We start from the raw sequence: 21,275 nt of genomic DNA on the forward strand, positions 1-21,275 counted from the left end.
CCTTGAACTGACTACTCTCACCAATGCTATCTTGGCAGATGCAAGTTAAACAGTAAAATAAAAACCACAGGAATGGTAGGAAAATGGTGAATATCCTTCTCTCTGTACCAGCCTCCTTCTCTGTGGCCTTCTAATCTCTGTGGTATTGTCTTTCGGTTGCCAGCCTGCTTATGCCTCCTTTGTTACCTAGCATAATAGTGCCAGGAAGCAAGAGATCTGACAGAATTTTAGGCCTTGTCCAGAAGACAGCAAGTTTTATCAGTGTCTAGCCAGCCTGGCATCCTATTAAAGAGAGTGATGAGGGACCTCTTCCCAGGAAGGACCAAGTTTGCTAGTCAGGTCTGCTATTCTCCTGGTGTCCACAAAATTGGAAGTAGCAAAGTCACACCATCTCATAAGAATAAGCACATAGGCCTTCTTTATTGTCATATGAAGTATAACACCCCCAAGAAGCAAGTGGACAGAGATCACTTTTTAAGCAGCTTTTGAGAATTATTTCTAGTTTGATGTAGAACATCTTCTGCATTGGCTCAGCACACGGGCTCTTTGCTGGATAATCTGGAGGTACTATCTCTGTCTTGAAAAGAGGTTCATGGGAATATTTCAAAAATAATTGTGGTGGAATCCTTGGAAGTACCAAGCTCAAACATGCCGGGGTTAATGTTGTGTAAAAGTTCTATCATCCCTGTTATTTACATTCCATTTTTCCTACAATGAAGCAGCTGCAAGCATTTTTATGCTTCCATAGTATAGGCCATAAATTTTTTTTTTTAATTTAATCTCAAACTGTCTTGAATTTAATTTAAGTTTGCCTCAAATTATAAATTCAGATGGAATCATGACCTCTTCAAATCTCAGAGATCCAATACAAACTGAATCAGCACTAATGCACATAGGTTATTTGAGTGGTGAAAATTCAGGAAAAAGAATGGCTCAAACCTGGGGAATATATCTTAAAAATGGGGAATTACAGTAGATACAATATCAGTGAAAAATTATTGAAGCAAAGGACTTCTGTCTTGATGAGGAAAATGGACTTTGCTGTCATGATAAATTAATTTAAAAAGTGCTTAGGGTTATTTTTATTTTCATAAAAATGAAATTGTTAGATTTGAAGAAAATGTCAGATATCAAGACAAAAGGAGTGATTTCACAACTTTTGAGTAAACTTCTTAAGGATTTGTATAAATGCTGTATAATTAGAAGGGTTCTCTTCATACTTGTTCTGAATGGTTTTATGAGCTGCTGAGGCTTGTTCTAGCACTGAGAGATTGTCTGTCTATAAGCTGAAATAGGAAGTAGAGAGTGGTTCCTAGTTGAAATTAGAATATGAAATCCTGCATGGACTCCCCCCTCCCCCCCTCTCTCTTTTACAAACCAAAAGTTATTCTTTTTTTCTGAGTTAAAAATAATTTGTTAACGCCATTTTCTAAGAACAAGCCCATTTATTTGCTTTTAATTATGTATATTCTAATGGACCTTCAGCAAAGGATCATTACCTTGTCGTGGTGCTGGAGCTTGAGCACCTCAATGATGCCATGAGCTAAACCGTGAAGGGCCACCCAAGACAGGAAGGTCATGACAGAGAGATCAGACTAAATGTGATCCCTGGGGAAGGTAATGGCAACCCACCCCAGTATTCTTGCCATGAAAACTAAATGGATCAGTACAACCAGAGATATGTCGGTATACCATCGGAAGATGAGACCCCCAGGTCGTAAGATGTCAAAATGCCACTAGGGAGGAACAGAGGATGAGTTCAACTAGCCCCAGACGTGATGACGCAGCTAGCTCAAAGCCGAAAGGATGGCTAGCGGCCAACGGAGCTGGTGGTGAATGGCGAATCCGATGTTCTAAGGATCAACACACCACTGGAACCTGGAATGTAAGATCTATGAGCCAGGGCAAATTGGATGTGGTTATTGGTGAGATGTCAAGATTAAAGATAGACATTTTGGGCGTCAGTGAACTGAAATGGACTGGAATGGGCCACTTCACATCAGATGACCACCAGATCTACTACTGTGGACAAGAGGACCACAGAAGAAATGGAGTAGCCTTCATAATTAATAGTAAAGTGGCTAAAGCAGTGCTTGGATACAATCCAAAAAATGATAGAATGATCTCAATTCAAATTCAGGGCAAGCCATTTAACATCACAGTGATCCAAATATACGCCTCAAACACAGATGCTGAAGAAGCTGAAGTAGAGCAGTTCTATGAGGATCTGCAGCACCTACTAGACAACACGCCTAAAAGAGATGTTATTTTCATCACGGGAGACTGGAATGCTAAGGTGGGCAGTCAAATGACACCTTGAATTTTCAGGTAAGCATGGCCTGGGAGAACAAAACGAAGCAGGACATAGGCTGATAGAATTTTGCCAAGACAACTCAATGTGCATAACAAACACTCTCTTCCAACAACCTAAGAGACGGCTTTATACATGGACTTCACCAGATGGACAACACCGAAATCAGATTGACTACATCCTTTGCAGCCAAAGGTGGTGGACATCTATACAGTGGTAAAAACAAGACCTGGAGCTGACTGTAGTTCAGATCACGAACTTCTTCTTGCACAATTTAGGATCAGACGAAAGAGATTAGGGAAGACCCACAGATCAGCTAGATATGAGTTCACTGATATTCCTAAGGAATATGCAGTGGAGGTGAAGAATCGATTTAAGGGACTGGACTTAGTAGATAGGGTCCCGGAAGAACTCTGGACAGAAATTGGCAGCATTGTTCAGGAGGTGGTAACAAAATACATCCCAAAGAAAGAGAAAACCAAGAAGGCAAAATGTCTGTCTGCTGAGACACTAGAAGTAGCCCAAGAAACAAGGAAAGCAAAAGGCAACAGTGATAGGGGGAGATATGCCCAATTAAATGTAAAATTCCAGAGGTTAGCCAGAAGAGATAAGGAATTATTTTTAAACAAGCAATGCGTGGAAGTGGAAGAAGACAATAGAATAGGAAGGACAAGAGACCTCTTCCAGAAAATTAGAAACATCGGAGGAAAATTCCAGGCAAAAATGGGCATGATCAAAAACAAAGATGGCAAGGACCTAACAGAAGAAGAAGAGATCAAGAAAAGGTGGCAAGAATATACAGAAGACCTGTATAGGAAGGATAACAATATCGGGGATAGCTTTGACGGTGTGGTCAGTGAGCTAGAGCCAGACATTCTGAAGAGTGAGGTTGAATGGGCCTTAAGAAGCATTGCTAATAACAAGGCAGCAGGAGATGACGGCATCCCAGCTGAACTGTTCAAAATCTTGCAAGATGATGCTGTCAAGGTAACGCATGCTATATGCCAGCAAATTTGGAAAACACAAGAATGGCCATCAGACTGGAAAAGATCAACTTATATCCCCATACCAAAAAAGGGAAACACTAAAGAATGTTCAAACTATCGAACAGTGGCACTCATTTCACATGCCAGTAAGGTAATGCTCAAGGTCCTGCAAGGTAGAGTTCAGCAATTCATGGAGCAAGAATTGCCAGATGTACAAGCTGGGTTTAGAAAAGGCAGAGGAACTAGGGACCAAATTGCCAATATCCGCTGGATAATGGAAAAAACCAGGGAGTTTCAGAAAAACATCTATTTCTGTTTTATTGACTATTCTAAAGCCTTTGACTGTGTGGACCATAACAAACTGTGGCAAGTTCTTAGTGGTATGGGGATACCAAGTCATCTTGTCTGCCTCCTGAAGAATCTGTATAATGACCAAGTAGCAACATTAAGAACAGACCACGGAACAACGGACTGGTTTAAGATTGGGAAAGGAGTATGGCAGGGCTGTATACTCTCACCCTACCTATTCAACTTGTACACAGAACACATCATGCGACATGCTGGACTTGAGGAATCCAAGGCTGGAGTTAAAATCACTGGAAGAAACATTAACAATCTCAGATATGCAGATGATACCACTTTGATGGCTGAAAGTGAAGAGGAACTGAGGAGCCTTACGATGAAGGTGAAAGAAGAAAGTGCAAAAGCTGGGTTGCAGCTAAACCTCAAAAAAACCAAGATTATGGCAACCAGCTTGATCGATAACTGGCAAATAAGGGAGAAAGTGTAGAAGCAGTGAAAGACTTTGTATTCCTAGGTGCGAAGATTACTGCAGATGCTGACTGCAGTCAGGAAATCAGAAGATGCTTAATCCTTGGGAGAAGAGCAATGACCAATCTCGATAAAATAGTTAAGAGCAGAGACATCACGCTGACAACAAAGGCCCGCATAGTTAAAGCAATGGTGTTCCCCATAGTAACATATGGCTGCGAGAGCTGGACCATAAGGAAGGCTGAGAGAAGGAAGATCGATGCTTTTGAACTGTGGTGTTGGAGGAAAATTCTGCGAGTGCCTTGGACTGCAAGAAGATCAAACCAGTCCATCCTCCAGGAAATCAAGCCAGACTGCTCACTTGAGGGAATGATATTAAAGGCAAAACTGAAATACTTTGGCCACATCATGAGAAGACAGGACACCCTGGAGAAGATGCTGATGCTAGAGAGAGTGGAAGGCAAAAGGAAGAGGGGCTGACCAAGGGCAAGATGGATAGATGATATTCTAGAGGTGACGGAGTCGTCCCTGGGGGAGTTGGGGGTGTTGACGACCGACAGGAAGCTTTGGCGTGGGCTGGTCCATGAAGTCACGAAGAGTCAGAAGCGACTAAACGAATAAACAACAACATTCTAATGGAAATTTACTTGGGGACAGAATGATGGTTGCTTTGAAGGCAGATGCTGATGGACAAAAAAAGTAAAATAAATTGGTCATTTTCCATGTTAATGTTTTTCCTTTTTCCACAGAAAATTATTATTGCTGAACATAAGGTTCTGCTTGATATGATATTCAAGATGGGAGAGGCTATATTGATTGTGGAGAAGAAAAGTAACTGCTCCATGCTGATTACTGATTTACTCTGCTAAGATAGGAAAAAGGAAATTTGCAATTCCTGTTTTTTTAAAACAAAACTAAAAAAAAAAGCTGCAGGAGTTTGTTAGGGAAAAGAGGCTACCATCTCAGCTCTGAAGGGCACTAAAGCCTCTGAACAGCCACGTTTTGCTGAGGCTGCTGTTTTGGGGTTATCCACCCCTTTTGCCTCTGCGGCACTCATAATTTGGAGTCGCGATCTGCGTTAGGAAATCCTTCTGGCCCCTGCTCAGGTGCCCTGGCCACGTGTTTCCCTTATTAAAAGGCGATGGCGGGAGGAGAGGATGCCACAGTGTCGTCATGATCCCCAGGTTCATTTTCTTGCATCTGATCAGCTTCAACCTTAGCTTTAGCCTAACGCTGCGTATCCAGTCCAAAACTGTGAAAGTAGTTACTGTTTTCTTCTGGAAGTCATCAATATAAGACGCCCAGAGGCTGGGAAAGCGGAGAAGGCGAGTGACTCGGACAAGCCGAGCTAAATCTGAGTTAAGTGTGAAACCAAGAGGTTTACGTAGGACATTCCAGGGGGTGGAGAAACGCCTGAAGGAAATTATCTCCTCTTCCATCCAGTGTCAGAAATAGCCCTGGGAAAGAAGTCCCAGACGAGGGAGGGAAGGAGGAAGGAAGGAAAAAGGGAGGGGTGGAATTGCTTGCGGCGGCAGCGGAGGAAAGGGGGGCGGTGATAGGACGGGTAGGTAAGAGCGAGGGTGGGAGAGCGCTCCGGGAGCAGCCGAGAAGCAGGGCGGAAAGGGGAAGTGCAGGCGAACTCTAGAAGAAGACTCGGACTTGCAGGTCCGAGGCGCCTGGCGAGGGCCGAGTGAGAATGGCACCTTCCACGCCGCGCCTGCAACCCGCCGCGGGCTGCAGCCCTCGCGCGGCTCGAGGGAAACTTCCCAGGAGCCTCCGGAGAGCCTGCAAGGGTCAAGCAGGCCACTAGGGGGCCGCCGCGGGCTGCTGCATCTCTCGACCCCGCGGGCACGGGAGAAGCCCCCAACCCCAGCCGGCGGGGCAAAAGGAGGTTCCTCGCCCCAACCTTGCAGATCCAAACGGATGGCAAGGCTGAGATGTGGAGCGGGAGCCTCTTGGTGGATTCTTGCGCTGGCCCTTCTCAAGGTGGGTGACGGGCGCTCGCGGGAGCCGGGAGGGGGCTGGCCAGGTGGGGCGCGCATCCCCCTTGCCTTCTCGCTCCCCTTCGCCCGCTCTGGCTCTTCCTTCTCCCACCAGTTCTTCCTAACGGCTTCCCACGACTTCGCCCTCCGCATCGCCGTACCGAACAGGTCGAAGGGGAGGGAAGGGAAGTTTCCCTGCTGGAAACTCTTAGTCCCGAAGACGGCCTTTCAGAGGCCAGTGATTGTGGCTGGGACTTTATTTCGGAAAGATCACGGCTCATACCGTCCCTTCGTCCGCAGCCCCAGGCACCCTAAAGTGAAAAGAATGGGACTCCCAAATCCGGGCTGCCAAAACCGGGGAGGTCAAGATGCAACAACTCCTCTTAGCTGCCATTTAGGGACCGTCTGTGTTTTTGCAGCACTTGTGTGTTAAAGAGGGTGCTCATACAGCTTCCCTCAAAACTCTGAACTATTTCAGGATGATGTGTTGAAAATGCAAGGACCTCAGATTTTGGCCAGTTCTCTTAGGTGAGGGTGAATCAGAAAGAGACCCCTTGCCCCTAAATGGCGTGTGCTGTTTCTGATTGTTCTCCAGAGCGGCCTAGCAGCTCCAGTGAAATGCACCATCAACCAGACAGAGTGGAAGGTCTCCAGCCAGTCAGTTCGTCTCAGGTGGAGCAGTTCAGGCAACCCCTGTAACTTCAGCGTAACCTGCAGCTCCAGCAAGGCTTTCTCCAGGGATTGTCAGCCCTTCCAGAAGGACAATGGTTCCTATGAGTGTGACTTCCAAGGCTTGGAAGCTGGGACTTTGTACTCACTCAGGATTGTTTCTCTCTCTGACGGAGAAACTAGCAATATCACTCTGCAAACAGGTATGAACGACAGGTACCGGGTGGCTGATCACTTGGGAGATGCTTAGAAACTGAGGAAGGATCTCTCCTACTCTATTTTCACCCTGATGCTAATCCTGAATTTGTAGAGATTATTATGTAACATGAAATTAATGTAAAAGGTTCCTTAAAAACTATCTCTCCATTCTTCACTTGATCACTGAGTTCAAGAGCTAGATTACATGAAACAGCATGATTTGAAAACTCTAAAAATATCTGTAATAACTAGATGCTGTTTTAACTGTGTAGTTCTTATTTCTATTCTCTTTTGCAAATTAGAAATTCCTAATTGCTATAGCTGTTAACTTCTTCTAAGCCTATTTCCTTTCATTAGAAATGATTCATTCTACTTCGAGAATCTTTTCTACCTATGTTAGCCTTACTGTAGTTAGTACTTATCAGCTTTTCCCAAACTATTGCCCCCTAGATGTGTTTGGCTATAATTACCAGCATCTCCAGTCAGGGAGGCCATCCTAGGTGGGGATTTAGGGTAGCTGAACTCCCAACTAATCTGTGAGATATCAGGTTGGGTGGTGCTTATCTGGATATTGATTTACACAGCAAATGTTGATGATGATTGTTCATAAGTTATATCTGATTTCCCCCTAATAGTCCCATTAAAATAACTCTGAAAAGATATTGACTCCATTCCTAAGGTACTTAATTCAGATCACTCATTAAACTCATGCAGCCATGAAATGTTACAAGGAGGCATAAGTGGTCCTAAATCTTAAAAAAAAAAAAAAACTGCAATGGTAATATCAATTAATTTTAATATGGGCACAAAACAATGGTACAATATTTTTTATAACAGGATTTTATATATTCCACTATGTCTATTTATTATATATTCCAACATATCTTTATATTAACCTCACAATAAAAGTATTAAAATGACATTGTGTGTGTGTGTGTGTGTGTGTGTGTGTGTAGAGATGTATAAAATAAATATTGCATATATGTTTGGAAATATAAGTAGCAAATTGTTTCTTTTGATTCTAATTTGACGCCAGATCAATAGGAGACCTGTCTATACCCATAAAGAGTATCTCTTCTTCATTTAATATCAGGAAATCTTTGTTCCTTTTCTGCTGATGGGAGAGAGAGAGAAGGGCAATTAGGGATAGACAGAGAGAAAGGGAGAGAGGTAGGTCATCAGCAGAAAAGAAAACAATAGTAAAAGATAGGAACTTTCACTACCTGAACACTGTGCGTGTGTGTGTGTAGTCAAGTTTTCATTTCCTGTCTTTCCTGATGCTACATTTACAACATGATTTACACCTAAATTAATATTTCAATTTGCCTTTTTCAATCCAGTAGTAATATCAGAAATTATTTTTAATACACTAATATTTACGGTAGTGCCATGTAACAAAAATTTTAAAACCTGCATCAGAATGAAGTGTGTATTTAAGCTCTATAAAATAGGTTCAAAGACATTCTGATTATATAAATACAATAGTTTTTAATCAACATGTTTTTCATTCAAGACAGTTACATCGAAGACTAAAGATACTATATTGAATACATTCTGTAAAACAAACCAGCAAACAAACACCAAATACAAGATAGAAATTGAAGTAAGAATAACAAAATGAAAGAACATTGAATTTATTTAAAATCCTTACAAAAAACTGAAAGCAATCAAAAGTTCACGAAGCCTGGTTTCTTATATACATCTTTTTGTTGTAGTCATTGCTAGTATATGGGCAAAGAATAGTAAAATATCATTATAGAAATATTTGATTTCTATGATATATCACTTTTGGGCAGTTGCCAGTCAAGAACTTTGCAACAATGTAAATGGTTTTTAAGTGTTTGCTTCCAGACCAGAGTTTCAGGCCAGGCACTTCCCAAACTCATTGTTCCTTTGTTCTAGCGGATGTCCAAAGGACTGAGTGTTTTGTGTTCTGAGCTAGATAGATTAGATAAAGTCTGAATTTCTGAACTTCACCTTCTAGGCACGCAATCTTTTAATTTGCTTTAGGAGTTGTATCCCACCTCCAATTTGTCATTTGCAGACCTGTTTATATTAAGAGCAATCCAGTCAGAGAATTCCTCTGAAATTCCCTATGTTCCACTGAGAGACAGACATAGGAAAGTGCCTTCTTTTGACTCAGACCATAGACCTAACACCATTAACACTATTGTTCACTTAGTGGCTAGGTTTAAAAAACTGGAACAGATTTATCTGCTTCTCTCTCTCTCTATCCATCCATCCATACACACACACCCATGCTTACATACAATTTATATGCTCTCTATTCCCTTAATGGCTCTGGGCATCTTTTAAGTAAAAAGGTGGTGGTGGTGGCGGTGGTGGTGATGATGATGATGATGATATACGGTAATGTTTGTGGGGGGTCTGTGTGTGTGTGTTTACATATGTCCTTTCCTTGCCAGCCCAGTTGATCCCAGAACCATCTTGGAGGAATGATTGATTGATTGATTAGATTTATATCCTTTTCACTCAGGAGCTCAAGGTGGTATACATAAAACTTCCTTCTCCTACTTTTCCCCAGCAGCAGCCCTGTGAGGTAGATTGGGTTGAGAGAAGTGACAGGCCCAAAGTCACCCGTGAATTCCCAAGGCTGGGGGTGCACCTAATTCTGGGTCTCCTGTGCTGACTATGGAAGCAGATGTCCTCAAGGGCAGTCTGTGCCTTACTGGCCTGCATGACAGCAGTTCCACCACAAAGTTTAGCTACAAAGTTATGGAGCAATTAATTGTATAAGTACAAACCTAGGGGAAAATGTTCTATCCAAAAGGAATATATAATGGGGAGAATACAGTACAAGAGTGAGATCTGATTGGCAGCCTAGAGGGAGAGCTTGCTTCTTGGATGACTTTTGCTAGCCTCAGTGAGCCAGTTGGTAGAGCACATGCATCTCTCCTGAAGTGTTCTCTGCTGTTCCCATGGTGTTCCCCGAGTTGACGAAAGAAAAAGCCTAGATCAAAAGCCATGTAAGAGATATCTGGTGAGACTACACATTGGAAACACTTCCTCTGTATTTTGCCATGGTATGTTCTTACTTTGTATAGTGAGGAAGGAAGCACATAAGAAAGAAAACACATATCACAGCCGTCTCTAGGTCATACCTTTGCAACTAAGATGTTTCAGAAAGCACTTAAACAAGTTTGTTAAGGGATTGGTTAAATCAATTCTAACCAAAGCAGCACCTGACGGTTTTCTGAAACAGCATAGAACTTTAATAAAGTTACAATTGTCTTGTCCCCTTTATACTGTTGTTGTTTTTTAATCCGTTCAGTCGTGTCCAATTTTCGGAGACTGCCTGGACAAGTCCCTGCAGTGTTCTTGGCAAGGTTTTTCAGAAGTGGTTTGCCATTGCCCCTTCCTAGGGCCGAGAGAAAGTGACTGGCCCAAGGTCACCCAGCTGGCTTTGTGCCTAAGGCAGGACTAGAACTCATGGTCTCCCAGTTTTCTAGCCTGATGCCTTAACCACAACACCAAACTGGTTGTCCTTTATGTTGTAGTCACTCTGAAAACAATGACTTCTTCCTCCTTCCCTTGTAATGTGGCTCTTCCTTTACTGTGCAACTCGCCTGAAGGAAGTACTCCAGCATAATCCCATGCTTGTATATTATAGAGATCATCCTTGCTATTCTATAACAATTGCATTGTTTGTGCCATCCTTTATTCATATCAGTTGAAGAAGGAAGGCAGGAATAAAATTCTCTTGTTTTAACATTTTAATTGAATTTATAATTAAAATGCTAATTTAATTGTAAATATTTATATCTATTTATGCACAGGCAAAAGGAAATGTGTATTATAGGTAAGACTGCAGCCTTTTTTATTTCCTTAGGCCAGGACAATTTAACCTTTTTCACACCTCCCTTCTTCTAGTCCCCAAATATCTCATCCCTGCTGGTCTTCCTTCCTTCCTGCCTTCCTTCCTTATTTAATTTTTATCCCACCTTTATTATTTTTATAAATAACTCAAGGCAACGAACATACCTAATACTCCTTCCTCTTCCTCTTTTCCCCATAACAACAACCCTGTGAGGTGAGTTGGGCTGAGAGAGAGTGACTGGCCCAAGGTCACCCAGCCGGCTTTCATGCCTAAGGCGGGACTAGAACTCACAGACTCCTGGTTTCTAGCCCAGGACCTTAACCATTAGACAAAACTGGCTGTATCATTCTTTGATATGTGGTTGAGCTCAATTTAGATCTTGAATAACAGCTATTCCTACTTTTATCTTACATATAAAAAGTATTCAGGCAATTGATGTGCTTTGAATTATAGGCTTGGCTAATTTGGTTTCTGTCTTGGATGTCTTGTTTTTGTTTGTTGGAAACTTGTAGATCCTTTGCCCCCTGCAAGATTTGAAATTAAGAAGGAAAAAGTTACAACCACCACATTACAGGTTTGGTGGAGCCCATCCTTAGGGAAGGTGGATTGGTATGAGCTACAATTGCTTAATAGCATAAAAAAAGTGGAGGAGATACTAGTTCCTGGAGGCATTTCTAGAAGTGAACAGATATTTGCCAATCTCATCCCTGGCAGCAAATATACCATCACCATCAGAGCAGTTGCTGGAAATAAAAAAAGCTCATCAGTTGACGTCAGTGGGTCTACTGGTAAGACTGTTGGGTATAACAATATTATATTTGGCAATATTATTTCACTTATGCTCATTATTTCTCTTCCCCTAAAGGAAAGGGAAAACCAGATTAGCAAATTAGAATTCCTTAAGCATAAATGAATTTTGAAATGGTTCGTGAATAACGTGGACATTTGGGGGGGCATGGGATGGCAAATGACAAAACATGCATGCTGACATCATTTTGCAAATACTGTGACTTATGTACTTGCATCAGACATCGGGATGCAAGCATATAATCACAGCATTTACATGTTGATGCCTCTTTGGTTTGCTCAAGACACTGCAGACAACAAAAGTCAGCAGAAATCCACCATTTAGCAGAAAAGTTAGCATTTAGTCATCTAAAAAGAAGCAGTGAAGTGAAAATAATTTCTCACTAATAATATAAAAAATAATTTCTCACATTATTGTAATAAATACATTGTACTTTCAGATGCTATATGCTATTTTATATATGTGTGTGTGTGCATGCGCGTGCATCCCACACTGTAGTATCTGAAAAAAAATTGGAACTTGTCACATCCACTAAGCCTACAATTACCAGAATTCATAGTCAACTATTGACCAAGGTGGTGGAAATCCTGGGAGTTTTAGGCCTGAATTTAAATGAAGGGCACTCGGTTTTTGAAGGCTAAGTTATATAGGAAGTCCGTGACAGAGATTTCTCTGCTGTCACAAACCTGCCTGTACAGATACTACTGGCAGATGCAACAACATAAAAATAAAAAAACTGAACTGATATTGGGCAGAATAATTCAGACGATGTCCTGATTGGTCTTCATTTCCCAAGTAGTGTAAAAGCAAGTAATGCAGAAGTGCAAATGGGAAAATAAAGTTTGTAAAATCATAATTTATACCCAAAAATATAATTTGATTGGAACAGAAGTAAGATTTCACTGAGGAAGTTAGGTATCTTTCTTGATGCATAAATTTTAATCTATAAAATTTGGATGTCTCTTCAGAATACAAATAAATTTTTCACTGAAATCTAGCTATCTTTATTTAGTAAAATGTATGTTTTAAGGGGGAGATGTTTGTAAGGCTGTTAAAATATTTGCAATATTCTTTGTATAATCCTCTCTCTTTTCTTCTTTTAACAGTTCCTTCACCAATTGAAAATATCAACATCTTAAGTAAGATGCAATCATTCTTTGTTTCTTGGTTGTCCGGGGCTGGCCATGTGGATCAATACAGGCTAGTTTTGCTGGAGAAAGATACTCTGATTCAACAGATGAATCTAGAGAAAGATGTTTTGTCATACAATTTTTCAGGATTAACACCAGGATGTCTATATAATTTGACGATTATTTCAAAGTCTCAGGGGATGGAGAACTATAATGTAAGACTAGTAAGAACTGGTAAGATTTTACAAATCTTTTCCTGAATAAGATAAATAATTAAAGGGTAAAATAAAACCACATTTTTTTTCAAAATAAATCACAGATTTATTCTTATAAATGTCCTTAAAATTAACTACAATAGAATGTGTTATTGATGGCTGAAAGTGAAGAGGAACTGAAGAGCCTTATGATGAAGGTGAAAGAAGAAAGTGCAAAAGCTGGTTTGCAGCTAAACCTCAAAAAAACCAAGATTATGGCAACCAGCTTGATTGATAACTGGCAAATAGAGGGAGAAAATGTAGAAGCAGTGAAAGACTTTGTATTCCTAGGTGCAAAGATTACTGCAGATGCTGACTGCAGTCAGGAAATCAGAAGACGCTTAATCCTTGGGAGAAGAGCAATGACCAATCTCGATAAAATAGTTAAGAGCAGAGACATCACGCTGACAACAAAGGCCCGCATAGTTAAAGCAATGGTGTTCCCTGTAGTAACATATGGCTGTGAGAGCTGGACCATAAGGAAGGCTGAGAGAAGGAAGATTGATGCTTTTGAACTGTGGTGTTGGAAGAAAATTCTGCGAGTGCCTTGGACTGCAAGAAGATCAAACCAGTCCATCCTCCAGGAAATCAAGCCAGACTGCTCACTTGAGGGAATGATATTAAAGGCAAAACTGAAATACTTTGGCCACATAATGAGAAGACAGGACACCCTGGAGAAGATGCTGATGCTAGGGAGAGTGGAAGGCAAAAGGAAGAGGGGCCGACCAAGGGCAAGATGGATGGATGATATTCTAGAGGTGACGGACTTGTCCCTGGGGGAGCTGGGGGTGTTGACGACCGACAGGAAGCTCTGGCGTGGGCTGGTCCATGAAGTCACGAAGAGTCGGAAACGACTAAGCGAATAAACAACAACAACAAGAATGTGTTATATATGCCTCTGACTTTAATGGGAAAAAGTAAAGAGATTTAAGTCTTGAACTATTTCAGAATAAGAAGACTCTACTCCAGTTTATAATATTTATGCCTTCACTGAGGCCTGTCCCATTTATCTCAGTTAAAGGGCTCTTAGAACTCAACAGGACAGGTATTTGTCGGAGTTTCAGTCTCAGCAGACAATGACCAGATGAGGGTAAATAAATATAATAGAGTTAGCACTTGCCATTTTTTTATGTATAACAATATATATAAAACCAAGTGCATTGTGTCCTTTTCATCAATGTTACTTTTTTCTGGTTCAGAAACATATGAATGCAGAAAAAAGCCAGCTAATTTCAGGAGCAGCTAAATATTTGACACTTATATTTGATTCAAAATTCAATTCTCTATGCAATATAAAGTCCAAAGTTTACAATATTCAAAACTGATAACAAGTTAAAAGTATGATTGGAATATTTATGATATTTTATGGACTATTAAATGACTCAGAATGTTTTGATCAAAATATATATCTGATTGTGGGTCAGTATTGACTTTTCTACCACATAGAACACTCCACAATATTATAACGTGATTTCAGCACCAGAGAAGGACTGTGAAAGAAGTGGATTGTTGTGAATATGTTACAGAAGCTACGACCTTCTGCCAGACAAAGAACCACTACATTGGTGTCAGGCTAACAGAGCCTGTAGACTATTACTTTGTCAGTACTGATGACAGAATTGTTTCCAGTTCAAAATATATTTAATACAGAACTGTAAGGATGTGCAAAGCTTACCAATTTGGGAATGGACTAATTCAAAGAAATCCAGTACATTCCATTCTCACTGTGATCATGCCAGATATGCACCCATGCCATTCTGGGGTGGTTTGATGGGTTCCAGGAATAAATCCTCCAAATTGGAAGAAGGAACTGCAGTTATTCCAGGAAATCACTGAACCGCCCCTGGAATAACATGTTGAAGTGTGGGTTTTGCATATCCCTACAGCTCTGGTGCAAGCATTTGGCCTATTGCACTTGGTAGCTAATTTTTTAAACCCTTTTTTTAATAGCTCCAGCCAAAGTCTTAGATTTGATGGTAGTTAATGATGATAGTCTGGATACACTGAAAGTGTCATGGAAGAGGCCTTCAGGGAACCTCGATTTCTACAATGTCACCTTATTTCATCATGGGTCTTTTAAGGAGAGTAAAACTTTACAAGCACAAGTCACAGAGACTTATTTTGACAAGCTAATTTCTGGAAGTCTGTATGAAGTGAATGTCAATGCAATCAGTGGTGAATTGTTCAGCGAAGTGACAGCTCATGGAAGGACAGGTACGTTTCTAGTTTTTCTAAGCACCTTCTAATCAGGCATATTTTGATCTTTAGTGACAATTGTTCTCTGTGCAATAAATACTATGGATTGGATTTAGATTGCAGTTAGTCCTACTGATTTCAAAAGGAAATATTAATTAGTAAATCTTGAACTAAATGTATATAAAAGACTATGCAACATTCCAGACATATGCTCATTTGCCATCATAACTGTTGTGTCTCTGCTTACAGCCTTGCCTCTACAGTAATTTGTTCACCCTTCACCCTGGAGGATATAATAGTGTTATAACTGGAATAAAGTACAGTTAAAGGGGAAGACTGCTGATGGAAGAGATGCATAAAATTCTCAGTATAAATCCTATGCCCAGCCATTCTTCCCCCAGCTAGGTTTAGTACCAAATGGAGAAACAAAATATGTCTGGCAGGGAGAATTTGTACTGTGGGTAGGGAAAAGGTTACTAACTCCTCATGTGGTGATTCTACCCTGCCAATGTGCCACAAATCTTGCATTATGTGGACACAGGATTTTAAATCACAAATTGGGACTTTGTAAAGTTTTAAAAACATTTATTTTAAGCATGAGATGAAAATACATTATTACCTGAGAACAGAATGCTGATAGAATAACAACCTATGGAAGAATTATTTAGTCTGGGATAAACCAGTTCCCCTTTAACTGGTATCATTTTGCATTCTATGTTCCAGTTCCCCAAAAAGTTTCAGAACTGAAAGCAGACAGCATGGGTTGGTTGAGATGTCTGAAAGTAAGTTGGCGTCCCCCCATGGGAGACTGGGACAAATACCGTATTTTACTGTTTGACCGCTCTACATTACTGCTGAATACTACGCTGGAGAAAGATAAAAGAGAATACATCATCAAAGATTTAGGGCTCATTCCTGGAAGACAGTATGAGGTGGTCATTACTGTAGAAAGTGGAGGCTTGCAGAATAAAGCCCACTGCAAAGGCAGAACAGGTGAGAAAACAGTTTGTTTGGGTTGCGTTTTTTCCTATTATAGCCAGCAGAAAATTTGGAAACTTAAAAAGAGATTGTCTGGGATGAGGTCATGGAATACAAATACAAACTTTGGGTAAGGGACTGTGAAGTGCATAAAAACGATTTGAGACCTACTGCTTTAAGTCAATTAAAAGAAGGTTGTCAACTCTGAAATAGGCAATTGTTGTGGGTAGAAAGTTAAGAACTCCAATTTTACAAAAAGGAAGGGAGTAGTCTGGAAAACAAAAGATAGGAGGGTGTATAAGAAGATCAGGGTCAGAAACCCTGCCTTATCTTACGCCTCGTGTTGATTATTTTTCCTGCTACACCCTCCCTTTTGGTCCTTTAGACTTTATACACATTTTGACTCTTTGACACGGTATTTTTCATAACCATAAAGTGCATGTTATCATGGGCTACAGAAATGTACTATTCCTAAGGAAAAAGAGAAGCTGCTATGAGGTGAAGATGATCCACTTTAAAGGCAGCATTATCCCATAACGTGCCTGTTTTATATCTGTTTGTTTGTTTATTTGTTTATGCATGCCTTCGAGTCAGTGCTGAGTCCTGGTGACTGCCTGGACAAGTCCCTGCAGTTTTCTTGGCAAGGTTTTGGAAGTGGTTTTCCAATGCCTCCTTCCTAGGGCTGAGAGAGAGTGACTGGCCCCAGGTCATCTTGCTGGCTTTGCATCTAAGACGGGACTAGAGCTCACGGTCTCCCCGTTTCTATCCTGGTGCCTGACCTTCATGTTTCCATTGAAAACTATTCTAAGAAAATTAATCTGATCAGATGTTCATAACCATGTTTGTTGAGAGAGAGAGTTATTCAGTGGAAACTGACATATTTATGAGTCATTGGATCATACCTTTTATTGCTCTTCTTTGAAGTGTAACCACGTGGAAACTTAATTTAGAACATTGATTGCTAGTAGATATTGGCCCTATTTTCACAATACATCTAATTGAGTCAGTCACTAATCTAGTCAGGTCTCCTTACCAGTGGTTCTAGTACACAGTCACACTAAATGTGTCAAAAAGCTTAGGAATACTCTTTGCAGTAGGAGTACTAGAAGGTTTAATGATAATGTAGCTCAGGGGCATCTGTGGGTGGGTTCATTAAGAGGGGTTCCATAGCCATGTGTAATGGTATGTGGGAAAGACCTTGGGAGACTGGGTAGAGAGATGCTGCCAAGGGAATGGTCAGATAAGAGACAGCATAGCCTTCAGCTGGATAGTGGGCGGGTCAAGAGGCTCAGAAGAGACCCTCCCTAGTTTCTCAGGCTGTAAAGGAAACAGCAGGAGAATTGTACTTTCAGACTTGAAAGTTTGATGTCAGCCTCATGTGGTAAACCAGATAGGAATCACAACTGGATAAGCTAATTCTACTTTATTGTAAAGCTACATTGACAGAATCTCACAAGTCTGAAAGTACAGTCCTACCCCCACCCCCACCCGTCTACTTTACAGTCCAAGAAACTAGGGAGGATCTCTTCTGAGCTTCTTGCCTCACCCATATCCAGTTGCAGGCAATGCTGTCTCTTACCTGACCATTCCCTTGACTTTGCCCAGTCTCCCAAGATCTTTCCCACCATTACACCATGAGATCAAAGCCCTTCTCAATGTACACCATGAGATCAAAGCCCTTCTCAATTATCCCTTTTCTATGTGTATGGAAAAGTGCATAGTTTTGATCATGCAGTCATGCCTGGCATCCTTTTTTTTTCAATTGCCCATGTGAATGTCCCCTGTTATAATGCCTTGGCTTGGCTATCTATGGCTTGGCTACTGCAACTAATCAGTGTTTAGGAGATGTACTGCTAAGTCATGAGTTCTAGTTATGTTTCTTTTCTTTTTTTGTTTTGGTATCCAAAATAGATCACTTGGTTAGGTATCCCCACAGCATGGCTCACTAGGTAGAGTTGGTATAACCATGCTCATGACTGGGCCTTTTGGGGGCTAAATTTACGCCCTCTCCCCGCATTAGTTGACTGGCCTAATTTACCTTCATTGGTGTTTCCACAACATCCTAATTACCCTTCCTTATTAACATTTTTGTAGGAACAAGGCCTGTGGTTTCATGAGTAAATGCTCACTTCATTCAGTAGTCTCATCAGAATAAAGGTCTCTCCCACAAGCATTCTCCTCTGTTTGAAGCCTCTCATTCAACTACAAATCCTTAGTAACATAGCTCAGTGCCGGATGGAATGTAACTGTGTTCAGCACTTAAAGCATACCTCTTCTAACACCAATTCAGTAGCTTGCAAATCCAAACAGAGAAAAGGAAAAATCTTTAAAATAACACATTGGCCTGCAAAAATGATGACCATTCATCTTGTGGCACCAGAAGCTGTGAAGCCAAGCTCGCTTAGGAAAGGAGTCTTCTTACTTGTGGGTAATGTCACAGCTCAGTTGGTAGACAACATACACAAAGTCTTTTTCAACCCATAGCACTACAGCTAAGCACATCATCTGTAACATGTTTCTTCACACCTTTGTCAAAGCAACATCACCAACTTCTTTTCAAAATGCAGCTCCTCGTAAAACCTCAATATTGTGAGGGTATTTTTTTCCCCTCTTCTTTCCACAGCTCCACAGCCAGTTCTTCAGCTCCGTGTGAAGCATGCTAATGAATCCTCCCTAACAATCATGTGGGCGACCTCTCAGGCTGACTGGGATCGCTATGTGGTTTCACTGGGACACCGATCGCTCACAGTTGTTAACAGGGCTCTGGCTAAGGAAGCCAAAGAGTTCACTTACACTGACCTGTCTCCAGGACGAAAGTACACTGCTAATGTCACCACCATTAGTGGGGATTTGAGTAATTGGACTTCCGTTGTGGGACGTACAGGTACCATATTGTTGGTATATTATTAGTCCTGGTTTTTCTTGAAGAGCAACTACCTTGTATTGTTTAAATGTTGATCTTGAATCTGCATGTCTTCTATAAAAACAGACATTGTGTCTACTCAGAATATACAAAATATGAAGAGCTCTGCTAGATTTGATCCAAAGCTGTATGTACAGGTACATGGACCACAGTTCCGACTGGCAACTTGGTCATTAAGTGAAGTGGTTGCTAACTGAAACCATGACTGTGCTTATGTTGTCACTTCAGCTTTCCTTTGCTTTATAGACCTGCAAAGACCTCTTAAATGTGAGGATTGTTCATAAAGTTACTTTTTCATCACCGTCATAACTGTGAATAGTCGCTAAATGAGGCAGTCTCTAACAAGGACTACCTGTATTAGCATTCTGTTCCCATAGTAGTCAACTAGATGCTTGCAGGATGCTCACAAGCAGAGCAGGAGCCAAAGCACTTTCTATTTTGTTTACCAGCCTCTGATGCTGGAGATAAATGTCTAGCCATCATGACAAGTAGCCCCTGATAAGCTGATGCTTTATGAATTTGTCTAAGGTCATTTTAAAGCAATTCAGTTCTTCAGTTCATCGTTATCTCTTGTGGTAGTGAATCAAATCTATTATGTCATCTTATTCACATTTTTGCCTCTAAAAGTATACCAATATGGTAACATTTCCTCAGAGAGGAGTTACTTTAGGACCAACCATTTTGATTGCCTTTTTCTGCACATTTTCTAGCTCTCCAATCATTTTTTTCTGTATCTAGTATTCCAAGAATTATAATATATGGGATCCATATAAAGGCTTTACAATATTGGCAGCTTGGTTTTGCACATAGGATGTACGTTTTTCATAGCATTTGGTTGCTACATTTATGTTTTCATTGAACTGTCACAACTGCAGTATTTCTGCCTTGGTCAACCTTTCCCAGTAAGATACAAACACATATATGCAATACTAAGAGGTTTTGCCCCAGTGCACGTCATGGTATGCTTGTTTACACTGAACTCTACTTGCTAGGTCATTACATATTCCCCCAGTTTGAAAGGTCCTTTTGCAAATCTTCACTACCACTTTTTTGTTTTAACCATCCCTATTTGGTTTTGGGAGCAAATACAATCACCCCACTCCTTACCCCTGACTTCCTTAAATCCTTAAATTATAAAACTTTGATCCCAATTCAGTTTATTGGGGAACCCCACTATTTACATGTTCCATTGTAAGAATTGTGTACTTTTCTTACATCTGCTTCTTAAACTAAGTTCTGTCCATAAGCAGATTTGTCCTCTTACTATGTAGTTTTTATCAAAGAGTTCTTGGTGAAGAACTTCCTTGAAAGCCTTTTGAAAGTGCAAGTAAACTATGCCCACTGCATCATGCCACCCACGTGATTCTTGGAAACTTCTACAAGATGCGTTGCATCAAGATCTCTTTTGGATTGCATTTTCATTGATTTATATATAGGCTCCTGTAAGGAATAAAAATGCTATAGCCAGTGCTCTTTTTTTAAAAATAATAATAATAGTATTAATGAACTGGAGAGATCTTCCTGTACATGGCAAAAATATGTGAAGTGTTGCACCCCCCAGTACTGACACTGATTCTAAGGGCTTTTATTCCCAAGATGCCAAAAATTTTCAAATTCCAGAAATGTTCAAACCATTTGAACATATGACAGTGTATTTTATTATATTATTGATACCAGCCATGCTTCTAAGACCCTTTTCATGGATTTAACTGGAATGACTGTTAATATTTATGTATGGTAAATATGTATATCTCTTCATTAACCATAATGCTAATGTTACAGTCCCAGCACAAGTGATGAGCTTAAATGTAGCAAACCAAGGAACAACCAACAGTCTATTCACCAACTGGATAAGGCCAAAGGGAGATGTAGATTCATACCAAGTGTTGGTCATTCATGAAAATGTTGTCATAAAAAATGAGACTGTTTCCAGTGATACCAATAAGTACCACTTCCAATCCTTAAAACCTGGAGGACTCTATTCAGTGGTTGTTACCACTCTTAGTGGAGGAATATCTTCCAGACAAGTGATTGCTGAAGGAAGAACAGGTAGGTATCTATGTGTATATGTCTCAGTGTATATATGTTACAATGATTATATCAGGCCTGTCCTTCATACAGGAAACAAAATCAGCAATATTTTAAAATAGTGGTCAGGTGGCCTCTGGCTAACTTCTCAGGGTAGAAGCTGGTTGGTTGGACTTGGGTAGGAGACTGCCAGGCTATAAGCT

The 21,275-nt window shown here is 40.7% G+C and overlaps 1 protein-coding gene across 4 annotated transcripts in view; it reads left to right on the plus strand.

Moving 5' to 3' along the window:
* PTPRB (protein tyrosine phosphatase receptor type B) overlaps window positions 1–21,275 on the plus strand; it is a 76,433-nt gene that overhangs the window by 16,055 nt on the left and 39,103 nt on the right. For 3 of the 4 annotated variants that reach the window (XM_063309127.1, XM_063309128.1, XM_063309129.1), the window contains exons 1-8: window positions 5,695–6,054; window positions 6,646–6,922; window positions 11,268–11,543; window positions 12,670–12,927; window positions 14,898–15,161; window positions 15,867–16,136; window positions 18,745–19,005; window positions 20,827–21,093. In XM_063309127.1, coding sequence (XP_063165197.1) covers window positions 5,992–6,054; window positions 6,646–6,922; window positions 11,268–11,543; window positions 12,670–12,927; window positions 14,898–15,161; window positions 15,867–16,136; window positions 18,745–19,005; window positions 20,827–21,093 — 1,936 coding nt within the window. In that variant the 5' untranslated portion in view covers window positions 5,695–5,991. Of the gene's footprint in view, window positions 1–5,694; window positions 6,055–6,645; window positions 6,923–11,267; window positions 11,544–12,669; window positions 12,928–14,897; window positions 15,162–15,866; window positions 16,137–18,744; window positions 19,006–20,826; window positions 21,094–21,275 lie in introns of those variants that run through there. The other variant, XM_063309130.1, reaches the window with a different exon arrangement.

Source organism: Candoia aspera, chromosome 7, assembly GCF_035149785.1.
Source record: "Candoia aspera isolate rCanAsp1 chromosome 7, rCanAsp1.hap2, whole genome shotgun sequence".
Classification (NCBI taxonomy): Eukaryota; Metazoa; Chordata; class Lepidosauria; order Squamata; family Boidae; genus Candoia; species Candoia aspera.